Raw genomic sequence first — 24,433 nt, 5'->3', positions numbered from 1 at the left:
GTTTAATAGCATCCATTAAGGGCATAAGAAGAACATGCTCAGAGAAGATTCATTAACCAGTCCATACACCAAAGCAAAAGAGTGGAGGAAAAAAAAGCAGGAAATGAATGAAAAAATAAGTGATGATACACTTGTCACTTGGTACATGAAAGAATTTAAATGTAGTAGGGACACATATCAAATACGTTGAGTCTTGAGGTGTGAGGTTTGGTATATATTATTGTACCAAGCTAAACCCACATGGAAACTACTTTAATAAAAATATTAAAAATATCTTTTTTTTAAAGATATTTATATGTATCATGTTATTATTATATATTTTTATTAAATCGATTAATAATTTATATTTTAATAAATTAGAATAAAATTAATTTATTATAACAACATTTAAAAATAATAATTTAGATCTTAAAGAAAAAATATTTTTATTATATATTTATCTAAATCACTAGAATATTACAAATTTTTATAATACTCATAACATCTTTTAAGCCATTTTTTAAAATTATTTTGTATTAGAATAAAATATATTTTTTAATTATTTTGTATGGAATAAAATATTTTCTTTTATTTCTAAATTATTATTGACTATGTAGAGTATTTTATTTAAAATTTGAGTACATGCATGTATTTACCTAAATTATTAGAACATTACAAATTTTTATAATACTCCTAACATTTTTTAAGCCATTTTTTTAAATTATTTTGCAGAGGATAAAATATTTTTTGTAGTATAATTTAAATAAATTTATTAAAAAATATTTATGAGCTATTAAAAATAGACAAAACAGTATTGTATGGAATTCGAATTGATAGATCACAAATATTTTAAAGAAGTCTCGTAATTAAATATTTTGTTAGTTTTTTTTAATGTATGAAATAAAATATATATTTTTTTATTTTTAAATTATTAATTTTTTAATAAAATTTTTAATAAAATTTTTTTAATAAATTATTAATTTTTTAACAGCATAGGAATTACTGTGCGTGTAATTCGAACCCAGCTAGTTCGAATTAGTGTGTGCGTGTATTTGTATATAATTCGAAGTTCGAATTAATGTGTACATGTGTTTGTGTATAATTCGAACCCAGCTGGTTCGAATGATGTAGAAATGGAGTTCGAATTTAGCTGGTTCGAACTACATATAAACATGCATTGGTGGATTCATGAAGCAATTTTTGTTTTGGCTGATTCGTGTAAAATTTTGCTCCCCTTGGATTATTATTGTGATTTGCCCTTATAATTATTAGACTCGGTTTAATTCGATTAAATTACACAATTTAAATTGAATATCTTTAAATTTTTTTATAAAAAGATAAATTTATCCCTAACTTTTTGTTTTGCGGACATTTAAATTACTAAAAATTTAAAAATACAATTAGATCCCTAAAAAAGAATTGAATTTATTGTTATTATTATAAAAAAATTAATTTTATTCTAATTTGTTAAAAAATTTAAAAATAACAAATTCAATAATAATATGACACGTAAGCGTCTTTACAAAAAGACGTTTTACGCGTCTTTATGAGACATCCCCCACCCACATATATATTCTGTTATTTTTTTATTAATATACTGAAATATCAATACATTATATTCAGGTATTTAAATTTTAAAATAACTTGATACAGAAAAATAAAATAAAATAAAAAATTTATGTGCTATTTTTTATATATATTTGACACCAAAAAAATTATTTATTTAATTTTTTATAAATTTAATTTGATATGTTAATAATATAAAACAAATTTCATGGTTATTCAATAAGATTTATACGTTTAAATGATTGATTTTTGAAGTATTGAATTTGAATTTTTTATTTTATTTTTGGTGATACGATAATATATTATTGGTTATCTGTCTAAAATTCTTTTATACAATAAGAAAATAAAATTCTATTTGTAATTATTATTTTTAACTGAAATTTTATTTTTTTTCAATGATATATATATATATATATATATCCTGAACACATATTTTAAAAATACTATAAAAAATTTTGTTTACTAAAAATTACTGAAAAAATAATATTTTTATATTTTTAATATATTAGATATATGAACAATTTTAAAATAGTTTATTATTATACTTTTTAAATATAACCTTAAAACACAATAAATCAATGTTTTTTTCCAAAACCATATAAGTAGATGAATAGAAAGAAAGAAAGAAAGAAAGAGAGAATGGTAAGTGGTGTATTATGGCACTATATTTTGGGCATGAAAAGGTCATTTTTGCATTTATGTTTGACAATAAATGTGTTCACCAACACTTTGCCCATAACGTACACAAGTAGCAGTTTTCTCTCATTTATTGCACCACCGTCTCTCCCTCACTCTCTTTACCCTTCTTCAACAACAATCCATCCATCTTCTACTTCCCTTTGATGATCAACTTCAACTTCAACTGCCAATTGCTAAATACTTGCATTTTGAAGAAAAGGTTTCTGACTATTCTTAACAAAAATGTGAGTTCACATACACTTCATTAACTATATACTATATAGAGCTTTCTTTAAAGGACTCATCAATGCATAGTTTCCACCAGTTAGTTAGTTGTTGATCTAGTGATGAGTTCAAATCAAAGTTCATTGAAGCAGCTAGCTCTAGCTATGGTTGCTTGTAAGCTTTTGAGATGGCAAGTTTATCTTTCTTCTTCTCACCAAGTCATCATCAGCAATATGCAAGGTTTTACTTGCTTACCCTAATAAGCATTCATAGAAACAAAGTGGGCAGAAGAAAATCCACTACATTTCTTAGCTATTTGTTTTGTTTTGTGTTGCATCATGCATAGCTAGCTAGAAAGATGATAACTTGTGTTAAGAGAAAACTTCAGAATGCGAAGATCCATTGCTATTGTGTTTTCATGCATTTCTAGCTAGCTATACAAAGACATGGAGATTGAAGGAACTGAAGTTTGAGGTAATGGCAACAATAGCATTGTGGTGTTCTATGTTTATTTATTCACAATGCTGAGCAGTGAAGATTCTAGACTTTATTGTATATGATATTTGGATTGGGTGTGCATCATCATGGGGTTCTCAGTGAGATACTTGTTAATCTATGGTTTGAACATGCAAATGTGGTTATTTTTTCATGTGATGGTTCTATCATACTTGTGGTCACAAGTTACAAGTCTTGGATCCATGTCTTCCATTGCAATATCTTATGGAGAACAAGGTTCAGTCTTTTGTGGTTTGAAGCTTGATGGGTCCCATACTGTTACCTGTTATGGATCCAACACAGCCATAATCTATGAAACACCATCACATTTCTCATTCATTGGTCTAACTGCTGGTGATGGCTTTATATGTGGACTTTTAATGGATTCAAACCAACCCTATTGTTGGGGTAGCAGTGGCTACATTGAAATGGGGGTGCCTCAACCAATGATCAAGGAAGCTGAATACATAGACATCAGTGCTGGTGATCACCATGTATGTGGATTGAGGAAGCCATTAACTGGAAGATTCAGGAACACTTCATTTGTTGATTGTTGGGGTTACAACATGACTAGGAACTATGTGTTTGATGGAATGTTTCAGTCAATTTCAGCAGGTTCTGGATTCAACTGTGGCCTTTTCTCTCAGAATAGGAGTGTGTTCTGCTGGGGTGATGAGACTAGTAGCAGGGTCATTACTTTGATTCCAGATGACAAAAGATTCCAGAGAATCTCAGCTGGTGGATACCATGTTTGTGGAATATTGGAAGGTGTGAAGAATTCAAGAGCTGTTTGTTGGGGAAGAAGCTTGGATATAGAAGAAGAAATCTCAGTTTCAGTGAAACAACATGCTGGTAGTTATGGTCAAGGTAATGTTGATTTGGCACCAAGTGATCCAATGCTATCTGTTGTTGGAGGAAAGTTTCATGCATGTGGAATCAAGAGCTATGATAGGGAAGTGATTTGTTGGGGATTCATCATCAAACCAAGCACACCACCACCAAGTGGAACCAAGGTGTTTGAGATTGCTGGTGGTGATTACTTCTCTTGTGGTGTTCTTGCTGAAAGATCTCTTATGCCTGTTTGCTGGGGTGTTGGTTTTCCAAAAACACTACCTTTGGCTGTTTCACCAGGAATGTGCAAGTCAAATCCATGTCCTCCTGGATTCTATGAGATTGATCTCCAAAAGGGTCTTTGCAAGTCAACAGATTCAAGAATTTGCGTTCATTGCAGCAGTGGTGATTGTCCTTCTGAGATGTACCAGAAGAGTTCTTGTGGTGTGAATTCTGATAGAATATGTGAATATAATTGTTCTTCATGTTTTTCATCTAAGTGCTTATCAAATTGCTCATCTTCTAATTCTGAGAAGAAGAAAAATGATGATAAGTTTTGGGCTTTGCAGTTACCAGTTGTTATTGCTGAGATTGCTTTTGCAGTGTTCTTGGTTTGTATTGTGTCGTTGACTTCAGTTTTGTATGTTAAATACAAGCTAAGAGATTGTGAGTGTTCTTCAGTAAGGTCAAAGGTGAAGAAACTCAATGGTGGTTCTAGCAGCAAGAACAGGACAAATTTGGAGGAGTTCAAGATTAGGAGGGCCCAAATGTTCACCTATGAGGAGCTTGAAACTGCAACTAATGGATTCAAAGAAGAATCCATTGTTGGGAAAGGAAGCTTCTCTTGTGTGTTCAAGGGTGTTCTGAAAGATGGCACTGTTGTTGCTGTTAAGAGGGCCATAGTTTCCACAAACATGCAGAAGAATTCAAAGGAGTTTCACACAGAACTTGACTTGCTATCAAGGTTGAACCATGCACATTTGCTGAACCTATTAGGATATTGTGAAGAAGGAAATGAAAGGCTTCTTGTCTATGAGTTCATGGCCCATGGTTCCTTGCATCAACACCTTCATGGACCAAATAAGGTGCTGAAAACTATAATAACACAAATACTTCACTTTTTTGTGTTACATTTCCATGACTAATTAGACTATAGTAGTTTAGTTTTGAAAGATTTAAACGCTGACAATTTAACTTCGAAAGAACTAAATAAGCTAGTGTACCATAGCTTCTGTTCTTTCGAGAATTAAATTGTCAGCATTCAACTTTTTGGTGGAGCTAAATTGGTAGTTTACTCTCTAATTTCTTAGAACAATTATCGTATTCAATACCTGTATTCGTATTAATGCAATATAGGTGTTAAAGGAGCAGCTAGATTGGATAAGGAGAGTAACAATTGCAGTCCAAGCAGCAAGAGGAATTGAGTATTTGCATGGATATGCATGTCCACCAGTGATTCACAGAGACATAAAATCATCAAACATTCTCATTGATGAAGAACACAATGCAAGAGTTGCTGATTTTGGCTTGTCATTGTTAGGCCCTGCAGACAGTGGTTCACCACTTGCTGAATTACCAGCTGGTACTCTTGGTTATCTTGATCCAGAGTACTATAGGCTTCACTACCTCACCACAAAATCTGATGTATATAGCTTTGGTGTTCTGTTATTGGAGATTCTAAGTGGTAGAAAAGCCATTGACATGCAATATGAAGAAGGGAACATTGTTGAATGGGCAGTGCCATTGATCAAGTCAGGTAACTTATGATATATTTTAACTCTGCAAATTTATTTATACTTGTTATATAATATATATATTGAACCAACTTGGGTTAATCAAGTAGTTAGCTCACTTGTTTGCTTAAAAAATTGTCAAGGATTTAAATTTTACCTTATATATACAGCAACTCATTAGTCAGCGCAGACACACAACAAATTAATCTTTGACTTGTCGGTTGGGATATACCGTGAAAATATACATATTGTTGTTCCCACATCATATTTTTTAGTAAAGTTGTCATATTTATTTGTATCCAATACTCATATCCTTATTGGTGCAACATAGGTGACATAGCTGCAATATTAGACCCAGTTTTGAAACCTCCTAGTGATCTTGAGGCCTTGAAAAGGATTGCAAATGTGGCATGCAAATGTGTGAGGATGAGAGGGAAAGAAAGACCTTCAATGGACAAAGTAACAACAGCATTGGAAAGAGGGTTAGCAATGCTAATGGGAAGTCCTTGCATTGAGCAACCAATTTTGCCAACTGAGGTTGTTTTGGGAAGCAATAGGTTGCACAAGAAATCATCACAAAGATCATCAAATAGATCAGCTTCTGAGACCACTGAGGTAGCAGAAACTGAGGATCAAAGGATTGAGTTCAGGGCACCATCATGGATAACATTCCCAAGTGTTACATCTTCTCAGAGGAGGAAGTCTTCAGTGTCAGATGCTGATGTTGAAGGAGGGAAGAACAACAACAATAACATTAGTAATAATGCAGAAGTGAATAAGAATTTGGGAAATGTTGTTGGTGTTGGTGGTGATGGTTTGAAGAGTCTTGAGGAAGAGATTGGACCTGCTTCTCCTAGAGAGAGGTTGTTCTTGCAACATAACTTCTAAGTTCTAACCAACCATATATATCTTCTTGGAGGAAACTTTTAATTTGGTTTCATTTCTTAGATGATCTTGTTCTTTGTATTTGTTTAGATACTTGTTGGGGAAGATGAAAATGTGTATGGAAAGAAAAATTGAGTTAATTTTGCTAGAGAACAAAGTGATTCTACCACTAATGTTTACTAAAGTTATATGTTACATGTGTTTTGGATATTGAAGCTAACCGAAAAAAGCCAAGGTATAATTGAAAAAATGCCCTCACGCAGGATCGAACTGCGGACCTTCAGTTTACAAGACTGACGCTCTACCACTGAGCTATAAGGGCTTGTTGATGATCGAATTCTTAATTAATAATAATTATATTTTCATATAAATTTTAGAACTACTCCCCACATAAATAATGTTTTCTGTAAATTAAACATTGAATATATAAAGTAACATCTCTAACCAATTTTTGTCGGTTAAGTTCGTCGAAATTGATATGATACCAATCAATAACATAAAATTAAACAATATAGTAAGTAGTTCAAAAAGACTATAACAATAATTCTAAAACTTCATTTAAAAGTTAAAATTTGTTGAATTGTAGTTATCCCATGTTTAAGACATGTTAAATCATTTTGTAAAATCTTTGTGAAGTTAAAATAAATTAGATATTTAATTTTAGTAGTCTTATAACGTGGACATCTCATTTCGTTTCTATTAATGAATATTTTAGTAAAAAAAATTGTTTCATTTATTTATAATATTTATGTAGTATCCATATCGTAATTTATTATAAAAAAAATATAATATTAATTAAATTTTATTTACTGTTTTGAATTTTAATTCTTTATTTTTAAATTTGGATTAGATTGCTGAGTTCAATTAGGTTAATAAAGAAATTGTTATATATTTGACAAAATATAGTTGAATTTAAACATCAATTACAGAACAATCAATAAAAAAATTATTGATGAGTTGTAAAAATCAATAGCAAATTGAATAGTTAAAACATTAAATAAATTGATAAAAATATTTTTTTAATGACAAATTTATTGTTTAAATTATATTATTTTACAAGTACGAAAGGCTAAAAGCACTTGTCATGCACAAAAGCATTTGAATTTACATTCATATTATTTATAATTTTTGTTAAAAAAATATATGCATAAAAAGATAAAATCAATTAAGTGTGTTACATATCTTATTAATTTGTTTTAAAAAAACTAATAAAAAATAGAAGAATTAGTATTTTTTTTTCACAATGTACATCTTTTGTCATGACAAAGTTTTACAAAATTTTTATTTTAAATATTTGATGCATATACTCATATGCATGACAAAATAGGTTATGTTAAAAAATAGAAGAATTAGTATTTTTTTTTCACACTTTTAAAAAGAGAAGTTTAATAAAACAAAAAATATTAATATAATTAGTATTTTTTTTCACAATGTACATCTTTTGTCATGACAAAGTTTTACAAAATTTTTATTTTAAATATTTGATGCATATACTCGTATGCATGACAAAATAGGTTAGGTTAAAAAAGTAGAAGAATTAGTATTTTTTTTTCACACATTTAAAAAGAGAAGTTTAATAAAACAAAAAATATTAATATAATTTTTTATTAAAATATATTATTTTGCTTGTATATTTTTCTTTTATTATGTATATATATAATCAAGAAAATGCCCTCACGCAGGATCGAACTACGGACCTTCAGTTTACAAGACTGACGCTCTACCACTGAGCTATAAGGGCTTGTTGATATTCAAGTCCTTACTTATTATTTTTATAGCAAATCTAAAAGATTTTTCATACAGAAATAAGTTTGCTAGAACTTTAGAGTCCTCAACTATTATATGATCCACTGTTCTTTTGTGAAAAAGTATTAAAGAGCTCGCTAGACAATGTGTTGGATGGAAGTTGATTCATCTGTAACAACTAACTAGTAGGGAGATAAATGGTTCATTTTTCAAGAATTTTTCGTTGAACTTAAAGTTTTACTTTTTAGAGAAAAATAAAATTCTGCATTTAGATAAACTGATAAACTATTTGAGAAACATATTTGATACGGATGTCATTTAAGTAAACCAATTTGTTTTTTCCCTTCGGGTGTTTTTTTGCAGAATGAATTTTACATAGCTTTATGTCATGACCAACTAAAGAAGACACGATAATAATTATAAACAATAAGAACAATAGAGTAAAAAAAAAATTAAAATTATAAATTAGATTATTAATTAATTATTTTTAATTTTAAATTTTAAATTTTAAAAAATAAGAATTAGTAATTAAACCAAATCACCGTTGATACTGTTGCTCTCAATATCACGCTAACTTCTCATTTTCTGTTTGCAAACTCCGATCGGCAACTTGTTTGCTGCCGTAGACTCACTCTGGCGCCGTTGCCGAAGCATCTCTTCGTCCTGCTTGCACTCTGTAGCAACCTCAAATCGCGCTGCAACAGCCCCGTGCATCTTTCTTCCCGCTGCCCCGCCACCGGCCGTGCAGACCCCGCCCCCACCTTTACCGTCGCAGCTCACGACTACTGTCGACAACAACGACCACCTCGACGCCAACGCATTGTTCAAAGCCATGCAGAATCTCCACTTTATTCTCTTGCCTTCCACAGCCTCGACCACAAGATTTCATGGCGGTTCTCGCTTCTTCCTTCCCTCCTTCCGCCACCTTTGCCGATGTTTATTTTTCATGCAAATGAGATGTTTATTCTTAATACAAATGGGATGTTTGTTCTTAATACAACATTCGAAGTTGGTAACGACAAACGATAACAGCACTCGGAAGGGAGTTTGGATTAGAAGAGAGTGTAATTAAGATTAAAAGAGAATGGATGGTTAAAATTTCTAATGGTAAGGTTAAAATAACTTTTTTAACTTGAACTGGGGTATTTTTTTTAATCTTCAGTAGACTAAAAAATCAGCCAATTATTCACATTGTTCAGATTTCTCATTATTTACCTAGCAGAATTGAAAAAAAGATTTATGTACTAGAAACTGTTACTTTCATTATCTTTTCAAACTTCACCTTTGTCAATTTACCATCCAATCCATGACTATAAATCAATCTTCTCACTATCTAATCCAAGTTCTGTGTTTTCTTTTTCAAAATTATATACACTAGTCGTTGAGCTTTAATTCTAAGAATCTCACTATAATGTAATTTTATAGGTCGCTCATCCAAATGGGTTAAAAATTAAGACGATAAAACAAAAGAAAAGAAAAGAAGCTACAATGATTAGATGTTTAATACTTACGTCATGTTACAAGATAAACACACAGGAAATAGCTCCTTAATGGCTACACTATCCAGCTCTATGAATTAAAATCATCCATATACTATTTACACATTTACAAAATCACAACTATGCACAGAAAAGCCTAAAACAAAACTTTCTCTTAGGCCAAAAAAAATTTTTTAAAAAATAGAAGAAAAAAAGAGTAAAAGAAGAAAGATGACAATCAGATAAACCTGCAAAACCGGTATATGTACGAATTCCTCAACATTTGTGTGAAAAAAAAGAAGGCATCCGCTGATAATCTTGTCAGAGTCTACTGTGTTATGTTGGAACTTGGAAAGGCCATCGAATCTATCATCTATTTATGTATGAAGGAGATGTTGTTGAGCTTCTAAAAACGTCATATTAAAACCAAATCGAAGGGTTTCTGAATTGTGTTGCCATAGCATCTGACAGAAACTTGACTAGATTTTCTCTCTCAACATTTTTCTCCCTCTTATATTCAAGGTGTCGAACCTGGAGGCAATTGAAATCCCTTAATAACAGTATCGTATAATCACATTCCAGTAAGATTCTCAAGTTCATGAGCAATAAACTTAGGACAAGATTGCTTTCCTTATCCCAAGATTGTTCCTCATGAACCCTAGCGACTACAAATAAACAATCCAATCATTGCTAAACTTATAATTGCTTAAAGAAAATTTTGTAAGAGAGATTCTAAGAAAAAACCACAAGTGATAACCAGCTGAACTAACAAGTAGCACCTAGAAAATGCTTGGATCAAAATATTTGCCTGGATTTATTTGCGGGAATGTGATATAAATGTAGATCCTTATCTGGGTGAGTCCAAAACTCGGAATAGGATTGGAGAACATTACAAATTACCTTAACAGAACCTGTCTGTGAGACACCTGCATCCGTTATGATGACGAGACATTTGATATCATGCTCATTAGCATACTCATACTGCTCTGTAAGACTTGGATCGGGGATGGGAACAAATCCAGCCTGAAAACATGAAGAGCAAGTGAGCAGAGGCTTGAGTTATAACACTAAATTATATGGATATCAAAATCATTTAAAAAATCTCGACCTTAAAATTCTCTTCCCATAATTCAGCAACTAGTTCCATCCGCTCCATCAAAAGACCACCTCCTCCTCTTGAACAGACAAGAACACTGGTGCTGGCTTCATTTCTGAAACAGTCGAGAAGATTTGCAAAAACAAAATGCCTAACTGAGAAGACAATAACTTAGTGCTGGAGGCAAGGACTGTATCAAAAGTTAAAATAATAATTAAAAAAAAAAGGTATGAGTAGGACACCAACCTAAGGGGCTTAAAATCCACAGGACAATTCTGAATTATTGTCTCTAATGCAAGGCTACTCCCTACACCACTGGGGGGATTTCCTTTCTGACCAACAAAGAAGACAATCAATTAGTAACAGTATACAATCTAGTACCTCAGAGAAAAAGAAGCATTATGTTTGTCTAGGACAGCAATAAGGAGGAAACAAAAACCACTGTAACAGGTATATATATACAATTGAAACATGTAAGATAATCAATGTGGACAGTTAATCATTACTCACAGAAAAGATTAGCATCACAGGCGAACCTGACTTATCTAGATTAAGGTAAGAGAGAGCAATAGAAAAAAGATTTGTGTGTATTCAGATTGTATAGAATGATACAATATAAAACAGTATTTATAGGTGTTAAGAAAATCGAAATAATAATGACATAATATCTTATAATAAATATTCAGATATGCTAAATAATTCTAATAAAAGTTAATTGATCCTAATATATTCTAACATATATAAAGTCAGAGACAAATAAGTATGCAGATACATTCCATGAAAATGGTAATAAGAAGAAATAAATGTGTATGCATAACCTACATAGTTGTGACTGCATAACTGATGAAGCAAATAGTCATAACGACCACCAACAGCTAGCAAGGCACCATCAGAGAGTGATCCAGGATTGTTCTCCTTCCTTAAGTACACCTGCCAGGAATAAGTTAACTTCATGAGAATGAACAACATACACTTCTAGCTTGTATCAATGTATGTGTATTTGATATGCAATTCCAAGAAATCATCACCCTGAAACTTTTTATCCCAAAAACTCATGCACGAAATTTCCAGTAAGCACCAAGCAGGGGCACATATATAGTTGGTGACCGAAAAAATATGTTTAGTAAACTGGTATGCTCTAGTTCAATCAATCTTATTTCACATAAAGCAATGAATAGATAATCTCTTTAAACCTTTTAATCAGCAGCCAACTCAATAACTTGGTATTAGTGTCAGAATTAATTCTCCTGTATGTTGAAGTGAAGCTTTATAGAATTGTTCATTCCAAAAGTATTGGGAAAACTAGACAGAACAGAATGGAAGAGTAAAAGATGTATAAACAGAGAAAGAAAGACAATGAAAGGCTTTGTAGGATTTAAATAAACCCAATGCGAGATTAATATGTCTATAAAAAGACGACTCTAGGTTACCTGAAAAAATAAATCTCTATGATAACTTTCAGTTGGTGGCATCAATGCATCAATATAGACGTTTTGGTCAATCTTCCAAATTCTCAAGAGACTGAAGAGTTCAGACAATTCATCAAGTGCCTTGCATGTGCGTTTATCTGCATTAGTTTATTATTTTCTAATAACCATGACGTTCCTTCTATTATGCGTAGACATATATTCTGATACAACTGTAAGAATAGTATACCAGATCGAAGAGCTCCTCTTAATCTAGGAAGTGCCTGATTTGCAGAATCACAGAACCTTAAACCAACTGTCTGCAGTCTGTTTACAGTAGCTTCTGCTAATTTTAGTTCCTGTAAAAGCATTTGATGATACTAATAAATCTATCTGATGAATCTTTTCCTTATGCACTACTATGACCACAACAATAGCTATTACAGACAAAAAACATTTCTAAATAAATTTTCTCACCTGCAAAAGCTGCCGCCTTATCACTCCCCATTTTGATTTCCTTTTTGAAGATTGTGGACGCAAAGAACCCATCATGGAAAGAATCTTCAGAAAATTAAAACTGTCATACTAGATATTATGCACTTAATAATGCCAATGTCATGATTGTGCAACCAACATACCTCTGCAACTTTAAGCCTGTGTTCTACTTTGACTCCAACCCACGACCAAATTGCATCCAGTAACTCACCATGGTTTAGATGAATGTCACATGAATCTGCATGGAAAAAGCAAGTGACTATGTCCCTTGTCACCTGTAATAAAATTGGTAAAACTCGCAAATTAAATACCGATTAATGATCACCTTCATAAGACACAATTCCAAAAGATTTAAGAGACGCAGAATGAAATAAATCATAGGTTGAGTAGTGAAGATTTTATCCCTCCATATTGCATTTTAAGAACAATACTTTTACTTATGTACCATGCTAATAAAGTCAATTACTTGTCCTTCTATTGCCAGAACCAGTTCGTTTCATGTATAACTCTAACTACCAGCTGTTATAAAGCCAGATCCCAGATAACTATTCATAGCAAAATTCAGAACTTAATGCTAAGGTAGAAAACATCACCTTTATGACCTCTGCCTCTGTCAATGCTGAGGTACCACCAATAATGTCAAAATCTCCCTGCGAGAAATGATTTCATAATGAAGGGTCATAAGATGCATTGAAATGATAGAGTAGACTTTCAAGAAAAGCATTGCAGAAGCTCCAAACAGATTATTCAATGAATACAGGGTAAAAATACTCAAGACCATTTACATTTTTCTCCCACCAAATACCAGCTATGGATAATTTTATTTATCATTCATATTGTTCTTTGTTCCCTCGGATCAATTCAAAGACAAGAAAGAATAAAAGCACTGGAAAAATTCACTAGAATAGTACCTGAAGGTAGCGATTTGGTGACGAATGTCCAACTGCTCTTCTGTATACACTTGATATCTCATATCTTTTGAATGAAGATTTCTACACACAATGTAGAATTATGTATCAAATTTTATCCTCATGGCTTGCTGCACTGACAAAGTCATACCATCTACTAAGAATAGTTCAGAATATCTTCTTTCATCAAAGAGAATTGAAGGATCATGCGATAGTTTTTTTTTTTTCCAAATGTTCTATTTGAAGAGCATCATTTGTACATTCCAAGGCACAAAGAAGTTAAAGACTATACATCCATATGTATAAAATATTAAAATCATAACTAGAAGTAGAATTCTGTTTTTCAATGAAACCATTATTATAATAACAATTTTATATACAATTGATGTCAAATATTAACATGATGAATATAATTAAGGAATAAAGAAATAAATAAAATCAAGCTGATATATGCAATACCTGATTTGATATGATCCAATTCACAAAAGGCAAGCGCAGCTCATGGCAAAGTTCGAGCATGTCTCCTCCATGGGTCAGAAGTTTAACTGCATTTCTACTCCAAAAAACAAAACAAAACCAGAAATCTTTCGTCTAGTTTGTCAAGGTCATGAAGCATTATGTCAAAAATATGTAAACAAAAGCAAAGAATTTGAGTTTCAAATACTGACCTGTTAAACTGTGGACAATCATCCAACAATCGCATTGTTAATACTTCTAGATGCTTTGCACAATGCTGTCTGAAAATTTCCCTGCTCACATCTACAACATAATCTCGAACCTCAGTTTCAAGATCTGTGTACTGAATAGATGAAGAACTATCTCCAACTGTCCCCAAGCTTCCAGCTTGATGAATATGTTTTGAAGTTAACATCTCTTGGTCAAAGATGGCATTTACAACTTTGTCATATATGCTTGTATCCTCTGATTTCTTCATTGTTCGGAGGATATCTGAAAAAGACAATTATCACTTATTCAAGATACCATGGCATTTAGATTCTCATTACTACCGCTAGTTATCAAGGCTGATTGTTCCTGAATTTATACTCCTTGTCAGTCTAACAAAAAAGTTTTATCTTCACAAAACATAATAGAATACCCATCAAGACAGTGAAATATGTACCTTGCTGAGATATCTTTAAAAACAATAGTCACTAGACTAGGAAGACTTCATACATATTTTTGTATCTAGCACTTCCTCATGCGAAAGCCTATTGTTTTCCCCAAGGCTCTGACAGGATGTTATAGTCTAGTTTTTCTAAAAGTTCAAGCCATTAGATGAAGAGTCATGAATAGTTTTATACCTAACATATTACATATCATACACTAGTGCTGATGAAAACATGTAAATATGTTATACCGTGACAACAATATTTTACAAACAAGTTCTCACCAAATTGGAATTCAACACCTTCCAATAATTATGATTATAATCATAAATTGCTAGATGCATGTGATTTTTAAGTTATTAACTTCCCTAAGAAAAGTTTTGGACCACTTGTGAACTTCTGAAACACATTAAAGTTCATGAGTTACACAATGTCGGGGAGAAATTACAGTTCACATGTGATTCATGAGTTGTGATTAATCAATTTTTCAGTGGTTTCTTCTGATAGCCATATTTATGCAAATAATTAACCTCAGATAAGTTGATAAGATAATGCTTCCTTTAAATGGATAATACATGTACTATGTAGGTGCAATTCAACAACACAATATCAGAATGCAAAAAGGTCTTGATCACTTACCATCCAACAATTCAGATTCCATTCTGGGGGGAAAGGCATTATGTAGAAGCTCTGTGGCAGAAGGCCGATCAGAAGGACCTGGAGACATCAACTTTCGTACTATGGATTCCTGTTCTGGAAACTGAGCAACCCATGCCGGAGGAAGTTCTCCCTTCTGTTTCAGATCAGACAACACAATATGTCTCTCCATGGCTGTCCCAAATGGGTGCCAAAGCTCAAAGAAAACAACACCTAGGCTGTACATATCCGCCTGCAGCAAAAGTAAACCCGAGAATTACATAAAATGGTTTCAAACAGATTATATGCAACAGAGGTTATGAAAAAGTATAAAATAAATGGTCGGAATCATATAATGGTGAATCTTTTACACCTTCTCATCAATCTTAGGCCATCCTTGTTCAATTTCAGGAGCCGTATAGAAATAAGTCCCCACTTGTCCAGTGCCATCTGTAGAAACTCCAGGTGGATCAACTGGAAGGCTAAGATCATGATCAAGCTTGTCCAACTTCAAGAACTTGGCTGGGAAAGATTAGAGATTAAAATAATTAGTTTTATCAAAAATAAGTTAAAAAATTAAATTAGCAATATAAAATTTGATACTGCATCCACAAATAACCATTTCCTTGGTAATATGAAAAGAACAAGCATTAACATCACTCAATCAGAATGCTTACATTATACTCCCTCCTCAAATTAACTGTAAAACCTATTTTTGGGTTCACTGAAAAATTGATATATTTGGACAAACTTTTATCTAAATACATGAAGTTTTCAATTAATAAAAAAAGTGAAATAGACATTTAATTTGAAAAAGAGGTAGTAATTTTACTAATATCATCAGTATCTGGCTTACACTCTAACAAAGAAACCACACTAAGATCTTAATGTTACTGAGCAGGCACATGGAACAAGAACCCAGCAAAATGCACATCCATTTGCAGGCATCCCAAACAAGATAAAAATAACTAAATATTTTATACTCATGCTCACAGTGAAGATCAAGAAAGTGAGAGAGTGGAAACAACTTCTGTTAAGGTAAAACAGGAAAGTAGAGGGAATATTAACATAGCAAAAAACAAAATAGAGGAGACAAAAACCATTTGAATATGCGAAAACAATAAAGCCTGCCAATTTGCTCAAAGGACAATAATTGAGAACCAAGTTTGACAAACACAAATGGAAGCCTACTTTTTGTCTCTTTGAAGGGGAAATAACCACCATCAAAGTATCAAACTATTATCAGTGAAGTTGAGCTAATGGGCATCCTCAACCCTTTTTACCATTGACCTCAAATGAAAATATAAATGCAATACATTGATGGACAAACTTTGAACAAGCAAAACAAATCACAAATACAACCAGAACACTTGGCAGCCAATAGATTGATAAGCTTTATCATATCCTCTGATAAATAGTTAAATACAACAGAACCTTTCATATCTAGTAAGCTATCTACTGAGTCAACAAGCTAGACGGGGTTGAATTATTATACAAAGAGAAAGTATGAATAAAATGAAAGGGTAAAGTATTATTTTGGTTCCCAACATTTGGGCCAAATTCTGATTTGGTTTCTAACGTTTCGAAAGTCCTATTTTAGTCCCAAAAGTTTCAAACAGGTTCAATGTTGTCCCACAGTTAAATTTGACATGAACAATTAGCATATTTAAAAGCCAACGTTTGATTTCAGTATGTAAGTAAAATCGACCTATAAATGATCACTAATGTAAAAGTTTCCGTTAATTATTCGAGTCAGATTTAACGGTGGGATAACATTGAATCTGTTTGAAACTTTTGGGGGTTAAAATAGGAGGTTTGAAACGTTAGAGATCAAATTAGGATTAGGCCCAAACGTGGGGAATCAAAATAGTACTTTACCCAAAATGAAAAGTTAATGGAATCAGGATCTTACCAAGACCAAAATCACCAATTTTAATATCATTGCGAGCATCAAAGAATATGTTATTTGGTGTCAAATCCCGATGAATTATTCCTTGTCCATGTATATGTGCCAAACCTTCCACTATTTGACGAAACAAATGCCATGCCAGCTCTTTGTCGAAATGATTATATGATTCAAACACCTGGTGAAGAGTCCTTTAAATCCGAGAACCCAACCCCCAAACAAGAAAAAAAACAGATGAATGACATATGGCGAATATAAATATGGGACAATTGGTTGTGTTTATGCACATGTGCCTGCATGCATATACAGTATCCAAGGAGTTTCATCCACAATATTGATTGTTGATAGTAGTTTTCGAATTCAAATAAATGAATAATTACAGAACAATATCAAAAGAAAATAAATAAAGAAAATTATGTGGATGAAGTTATCCAGAGAGGAATCCATTAATCTAAACAGAGTCAGGCAAGGCCAGAATTCAACTAATATTTTATTCATTTTCCTTGTTGAAAGATTGGATTGCTATACTTCATAGATAGCTTTTTTCTTCTGATTGCCTTTTTGCTCTTACAAAGAGGATCTCTTATCCTCCGTTTTTCTTACATTATCACTCTCATCCTTAATGATACTGCTATTCTTCTTTTACATATATATAAAACCAAACCATATTCACCATGTTCATGGTAACTATACATTCTATATGCCTGATCACAAGTAAATGCACCAAGTCTTGAAGACAAGAAGATAATTATAGAGAATTTGGAAGATAAGTTATCTGCAAAAATATAAATTGGGAAAAAAAAATAAACAGCAAAGAAGAAGGAGAGAGAGAGAGAGAGAGAGAAGCTAAAGCTAGACATTTTCAAATTATCTCTATTTAAAAGACATACACTACAATAGTAAAGTCCATGTTATTAAGCATTGTCCCATAAGTAAGTCTGCAGTCTGCTCATAAAGAATACAAATAACTGAAAATCTTACCTGGGACAGTACTCCATTTGTATATAAAGGTACGTTGATTCAAGCTGATTTTCATGCCCAAGGGCATTATTGGAGCTTGCAGCTTTATAGGTATAGCTGAAAGAAGAGCTCAGTGTAGTCCTTGAACTCCAAGCCGCATCATTTTCAGAGTTTGTGATTCCGGTTTCAAACCATGCCTGGGAGTTTTGCATTGATCAGAATCATTATATGAGGACATAAATCTTCTTTATTTATTTATTTATTTATTTATTTTGCATATCTACTCATGTACTCTTCGAGAAACTCTGTCCCTCTTCAATGCAAACAAAGAAGAACAAGGCATCCAGGATGGTCAATACAATAGAATACACAGTTAATGCAGAAGCAAAATGAGAAAGTTTCAGTAACCAAAAAATGGTGCATAGAAAAATAAGATGGCTTATACCTGATAATACCTAACAACATGTTGATGCTGCAAACGAGAAAGTGTGGCTACTTCTCTGGTTTTCTCGCATTACATTGATGGATAAACAAGTAAGAAGTGGTAAAAATAAAATAAAGTAAAAAGAGAGTATACAAGGAAACAGAAAGAAATGATAAGGACCACAACAAGAACAATAAAGCCTTATAACTCCATACTGAAATCAATTTGCTCCAACAAAAAAATAAATCGAGAACAAAGTGAATGGTTTCTTATTTATGCACCAAACTATAGACATTAATTACATAATTGCACACTAAAAAGTGATAGTTCGTTTCGCAAAGGTAACAACAAAATTACCTTAATATTCTTTCGGGCATGGTTTTGTCCTTAAGGCGAATCTTCTTTACAGCATACTGCCTTCCATCAAGCTTATTTTTGCACAGCACAACATGGCCAAAACCACCATGTCCTGTTTCAAATGCCAAGTAAAAACTCTTATACTCACTGAAATACTTCATCAAATACTTCTCAATACTGATGTATTATTTCAAAAGAAACAGCTAAACCATAACTAACTGAAATTTTGTTTACATTAAAATTAAAACAGGGAGAGGAGGGAGGGGGGAGTAAATATATAAAAAAGAAGAAAAAGAAAAAGAAAGTGCTACTTACACATTACTAAGAAAGTTGCAACCCAAATTTCAAATCACCCAAAAAAAGGAAAGAACAGCAAACAGGAATTAAGCAGGTAATGAAGAAATATAGAATCTGGCCTTCAACAATTTCCTAGTGTCTTCAGAGCAAGAAGGTCACGCAAAGTTTGATGAAGGTTCCATCTAACATATTTGAAAGCATAATTTCCAAAACAAACAAAATAAACAGGTGTTTGCCATTCCTTACATAAAGGAGCACAAATCCATATTACTAATAAACCTCCAGAGGTGGGCTTATCAATAGGCAGAGCAAAGATTGACTTGAGGTTTCTCTTCTATATCACTAGCTAAATGGAAGTTCATGGTGAGATCCAATTCCATGGGCTTTCTATGAGGATTTTAGCACAACAAGGAATGAATGATTAGCAAACAAACAGCAAATGAGAATTAGTGACAAAAACAACCTGCCTAATACCTATTCTGTTAAAAAAATTGATGGCATAAAAAATGTAACAGAGTGGAAAGATCACATCCAATACAAATTCTATATAGCGAAAAAGATAAAATTAGGAATGCTTCCAATATTTTCCAATTACCAAAATATCAATAACACAAAGGAGAAGAAATCAAAATCATCAACTAAAAATGAAATTATAATACTTCAATATCATCATGGTATACACCTTAAAGAAAGACATTACAGAATTACAGAATCATATATCATACATAAACATATAAAATGCAAAAAGAAACTCATGAAACTCCTTTACCAAGAGGCCGTAGCTCCTCAAAATCATTCAGATATCGAGAACTATGGGGAATCGTATTTGAACCACCAAGATCAGAAGGTTTCCAAAACTGAGATATTCTGGTTGAAGCCTGGACAAAAACAAGCAAATAAAAGGATAATTAACAAGTTTAGTGGTGAGAAAGAGATGATCTAATCCACCCAGAAAGAGATTACTAACCACATGTTTCTGAAAAACATTATCAAATGTTTTGTTAAAAAGGGAGGGAGGTTTAGATGCCATATCACGAGCCCAATCAGAAAATATCTGGGAAGGTAACACGAAAAATTAGGATCCCTTTGAAACGGACATCAGTTGAAAATTAAAATTAGTCTTTTCTATTTTGGTGAAGTGGCAATCTATATTTTGATACCCCAAAATTGTATAGCTCTTCTGCTACTTGTGGCAAAGAGTCAACCAGTGTTCCTTTAGAAGCACATAGACGAAGCAGGTGAACCTACTCAAAAGGAGTGAAGCTTAATCATTGCTTAGCAATTGTCTCGTGATTAAATCATAATGATAAACTTGACCTTTACCATTATAAGATCCTTTTCAACTGTTTGGGATGTTTGATGTTGAGAAGTGGCAGAAGAAAAAGATTCTGAAGACACACTTTCATACGTTTGTTCGTCATCTTCTGGTGCATACTCAGCAAAGACAAAATCCTGAATATGCATCAATAGAAGATAAGCGGGTTAACATAATCAAATATCTTAAACAGATATAAGACAATAAAATACACAAAAAGCAAACAAACAGTACACAGATACTTAAAAGAAGCAAAATATATCATTTATATTACCTCTTTCTCACCTTCAATGTCATTCCCCACAAGATCGTCCACCAGATTTCCACTTGAACTAGTCGAGGATGTATTCTTATTGCCGTCTTCACTAACTTCTCCAACTGTATCTAATTTAGCAGGGAGCTCTTGCTTTATTAATGGTTTTTCCTTACTGTCAGATTTCTTTTCGCGGGCCTCAGAATCATATTTTGAGGTGTCTAACTTAGAGGGAGGAAAAGAAGAACTTTTTCCGGCAGTTTCATCCATTCCAATTTCCCAATTCCAAGACTCTCCATAACCACTGAAAAGGTCTATGAAACCATAAACAAAAGATATATTTTTGTTTGACGGTGCTATATCCTTGAGAAACAATTCTTCATTGCTTTCCTTAGTTGAGTGCAAAGGCTTCTACAGAAGGAGAACAAAAATATACGAACATCAGCTTAATAAGCATAATAACTTGCCCTTTGAAATAGGTTATTAAAAACTACATGAAAGCATCAGCGAAATACCATCAACGATAAAAGATAATCAAGCATTTAGCAGTAATGAAGTAATGCTCCAATAAATATTCAAATAAAGGAAAATCATCATCAACAACAACAGCATTGCCAATCTTATTGTTCTAATATCTAACAATGTTCTTTTTATGACAATTTTTTTATGCATTACAAGAATGAATGAATAAAAATACTGAATAGTTATTATAGAGTAATACAAAATACAGAATGAAAAGCTCACAGATTCAGTTGGTTTAGCAATTGGCTCAATTCCAGACAGAAATTCTTGAGCAGCCTCAACCAAATTAAAGATCATTACTCGGCCCTCCCTAGCATTTAAAGTAGCCTGAAAAGGACAGTAAAAAAATACAAAGCAAAACATAAATACATTTAGTTCATCCAATGTAAACAACTTAGAGGCTCCAAGGGATGAATAGTAGTTCTCACAAAAATTATAATATCTTTATAAAGAGAGTGAGAAATGGACTCAACATAAAAAAGAAGCCATAAATATAACACAGAAGTGTATCCAATTAGACTAAGAAAGCAAATGACAAGATGACTGAAACATGTCTAGTAAACTCCTGGGTACCAAGAAAGATCAGTAATTACATTCAAAGAATTAAAAGAAAGAGGAACACATGGAGAATTCAAAATAAGATCACATAGAAATATGCTTGGTTTAGTAACTTGTTCTTGCCATTCAGGTCTCAACTACCTCAATATTGAATCCTACCTCAATTTTCTTTAGATAATGTACAAATCATGTTTTTCAGAATCTTTTAATTCAATAATACATACTTGATACTTCTTCCACCTTGTGGCTCCCTTTCTACCAACTTGGGCATCATAAGACATGCTTGCTCTCAATTGCTCTCAGCATTGACACCAAGAAACCAAAAACATCAAAGCATTCTATTGCTAACCAATATTTCATCCTAGCCATAAATATTAACACAACACTACCTACAACACAATAAATGCACCAACGGTTAACAATTCAACAACATTGAAGTGTACGAGTAGAGACATATACTGAGGTATAAATTTGGATCATACCTGATCATGGAGGAGTGACAATAGTTTATCAGTGTCACTCTCTAATAAGCCATTCTCAGGAGTAATCTGCAGCTTGGGACACTTGAAGGGATACCCAGGTAAGCATCTATAAAGAGAAAGACACAGAAGGGCCAATTCAATATCAATTCACAATTTAAAAAATTAAAAAATAAACAAAAGCTATCTTAAATCCTGTTGAATGCCAAACCATTAACATCTACATATGAATTGACAACAAAGGTGCAAAAGAGTCAGAGTTTGATACCTGACGTGAAGAAGAGCAGAAACATCCAAGTCCTCATAACCCATGTCCTTAGAGTAAGGCCTAGTCAATTCCAAGCACAAACCAAACAACACATTTCAATAACTTACTTCACGTTCAAAACAGCTTAAAAATATTAAAATGCAATATTTCAATGAACACACGCTGCTAGTTACGAAACACGGCCCTCATCATCCAAATTCATAACCAAGGAAACGACATAAATTAGAATTTAACTTTCATGCATGAACTGAGTGTAAAAGAGTTTACAATCGTATATTGACATATCAACATATCAGCTAAAAATTAAACTAGTTAAAAAATCTAAACGCATGAATCTGATTAGATTAGATGACGGCGTGTTTACACTGTCAGCGTCAAAATTAAACTCTATTACCTGATCTTAATAAGTATTTGAGGAGGTGAGCCAGGAAGAACCTTGCAATCTTCTTGGAAAATCGCACATCTAAAACAAAACAACAAACACCAATGCACCATAATAATAAGAATAGTCATATAGAAACGTAAAACAAAAACCGCAATAATCAACAACGAATGCAGAAATTCCGAAATGAAGAGTTAGCATATGATTCATTACAGAGCAGTGATTTCTTCGGAGAGTTCAATATCATCATTGGCGGATTGAGAAGTGTGATCTTTGGAAGGGGCTCTTCCCTTGCTCCTGCCGCCACCGCCGCCGCGCTTCTTCTTCTTCGAGCTGTGTCCCATTCAATTCATTCAACTCACTCTGATTCTCTTTGAAGTTTGATACTGATGCAGCAACTATAAGAATTAGGAAACACTCAGCGGAGCTAAACGCACCGTTTTAGAAAATCTAGCTAACCTCAGCTAAAATATCAAATGAAAATGAAGTAAACTGAAAAGGATGCAAATGGCAGCACGTAATGAGGTGGCAAAGCGGGTCGTCCGCCCCAACTCGCCCGCCCTGTCTAGACCCGTCTATAAACGTGGCAGACCGACCCGTTCTACCAATTAAAATGGGTTTAAAATGTTAGTCCTCGTTTTATAATGAATTGGCGGTTTGGCGGGTTGGCGGGTTAACCTGTTTGACTTTTTTTTTAAAATAAAATTTATTAAAATTAACTAAAAATGAATAATTAAAAAATCAAATACAAATAAAAAATAATCAAATTATAATATAATTTTTTTTCTTTTTTTATTTTTAACTTTAATAAATTGTTCAAAATAATATTTGTCAATAGAATCATTTCTATTTTAAAAAATAAGTCACATAATTTGAGCATATATACGAAATTGTAAAATAAAATAAAAAAAAGTTAATAACTAAAAGAAGGATAAAAACAAAAATTGAAAAAAAAGTGTTTAAAAATTCTATAATTAAATTTTATAATAGTAATCACTCTTTTATTTAATAAAAAAGAAAGAAAAATAAAAATCTTCGACCCGGCGGACCGGCCCGCCCTGCCCAGCCAAAACCCACCAATTTAGCGGTACGGATTTGGCAAATTTTTTTAATTTGACGGGCTCCAAATCCTAGTTTAACCCGCCTTTTTAGCGGGTTTTACAGATCGACCCGACGGGCTCGACCCATTTTACCACCCCTAAAAAAACAGACTATTTAATGTGAGCAATTTTATTTTGCATTAATTAATTAATTAATTAATTAATTAATTAATATAATTTTACTTAAAATTTTATTGAAAATCTATTTTTCTATGTATTTATAATATATTAAAATAGAATTTAAGATAAGTAAGTTGGGTTGGTTTAGTATTAGATGTAACAATCCTTAAATAGAATTTTAATTTATGACAGATTAATATTTTGTTTGTCAGAAAAAAAATTCCAAGAT

At 32.4% G+C, this 24,433-nt stretch overlaps 2 protein-coding genes and 2 non-coding genes across 5 annotated transcripts; 1 reads left to right on the top strand and 3 right to left on the bottom strand.

Annotated features, from left to right (window-relative positions):
* Positions 1 to 3,032: 3,032 nt before the first annotated feature.
* LOC130965791 (serine/threonine-protein kinase-like protein ACR4) lies at positions 3,033 to 6,489 on the top strand. The gene is made up of 3 exons (XM_057890550.1): positions 3,033 to 4,859; positions 5,131 to 5,530; positions 5,839 to 6,489. Exons 1-3 carry the CDS (start codon positions 3,033 to 3,035, stop codon positions 6,393 to 6,395), a joined length of 2,784 nt encoding a protein of 927 aa, XP_057746533.1. The 3' UTR covers positions 6,396 to 6,489.
* Positions 6,490 to 6,642: 153 nt separating this feature from the next.
* TRNAT-UGU (transfer RNA threonine (anticodon UGU)) lies at positions 6,643 to 6,714 on the bottom strand. The gene has a single exon. It is a non-coding gene; the product is annotated as a tRNA-Thr (tRNA).
* Positions 6,715 to 8,061: 1,347 nt separating this feature from the next.
* On the bottom strand, positions 8,062 to 8,133 carry TRNAT-UGU (transfer RNA threonine (anticodon UGU)). The gene has a single exon. It is a non-coding gene; the product is annotated as a tRNA-Thr (tRNA).
* A 1,476-nt stretch (positions 8,134 to 9,609) lies between these two features.
* LOC130968707 (eIF-2-alpha kinase GCN2) lies at positions 9,610 to 23,449 on the bottom strand. Of its 2 annotated transcripts, XM_057894117.1 has the most exons (29): positions 23,198 to 23,449; positions 22,997 to 23,065; positions 22,603 to 22,662; positions 22,338 to 22,443; positions 21,520 to 21,624; positions 20,797 to 21,186; positions 20,531 to 20,659; positions 20,368 to 20,451; positions 20,175 to 20,261; positions 19,977 to 20,085; positions 18,911 to 19,022; positions 18,575 to 18,629; positions 18,151 to 18,326; positions 17,176 to 17,360; positions 15,637 to 15,785; positions 15,267 to 15,516; positions 14,190 to 14,469; positions 13,981 to 14,074; positions 13,525 to 13,605; positions 13,207 to 13,263; positions 12,757 to 12,888; positions 12,596 to 12,679; positions 12,369 to 12,477; positions 12,143 to 12,279; positions 11,535 to 11,642; positions 10,959 to 11,044; positions 10,725 to 10,827; positions 10,517 to 10,639; positions 9,610 to 10,147 (listed from the first exon to the last, which is right to left on the bottom strand). In XM_057894117.1, the coding sequence occupies exons 1-29, from the start codon at positions 23,326 to 23,328 to the stop codon at positions 10,037 to 10,039; spliced, it is 3,702 nt and encodes a 1,233-aa protein (XP_057750100.1). In that variant the 5' UTR covers positions 23,329 to 23,449; the 3' UTR covers positions 9,610 to 10,036. The 2 variants fall into 2 exon arrangements, 1 of the variants encoding a protein (XP_057750100.1); XR_009081726.1 differs by lacking the exons at positions 9,610 to 10,147; positions 10,517 to 10,639; positions 10,725 to 10,827; positions 10,959 to 11,044 and having other exon boundaries at positions 12,143 to 12,262.
* Between the last annotated feature and the right edge of the window lie 984 nt (positions 23,450 to 24,433).

Source organism: Arachis stenosperma, chromosome 3, assembly GCF_014773155.1.
Source record: "Arachis stenosperma cultivar V10309 chromosome 3, arast.V10309.gnm1.PFL2, whole genome shotgun sequence".
Lineage (NCBI taxonomy): Eukaryota > Viridiplantae > Streptophyta > Magnoliopsida > Fabales > Fabaceae > Arachis > Arachis stenosperma.
Note: the sequence above shows the minus strand (reverse complement) of the source record. Positions and strands in the feature narration are given on the sequence as shown.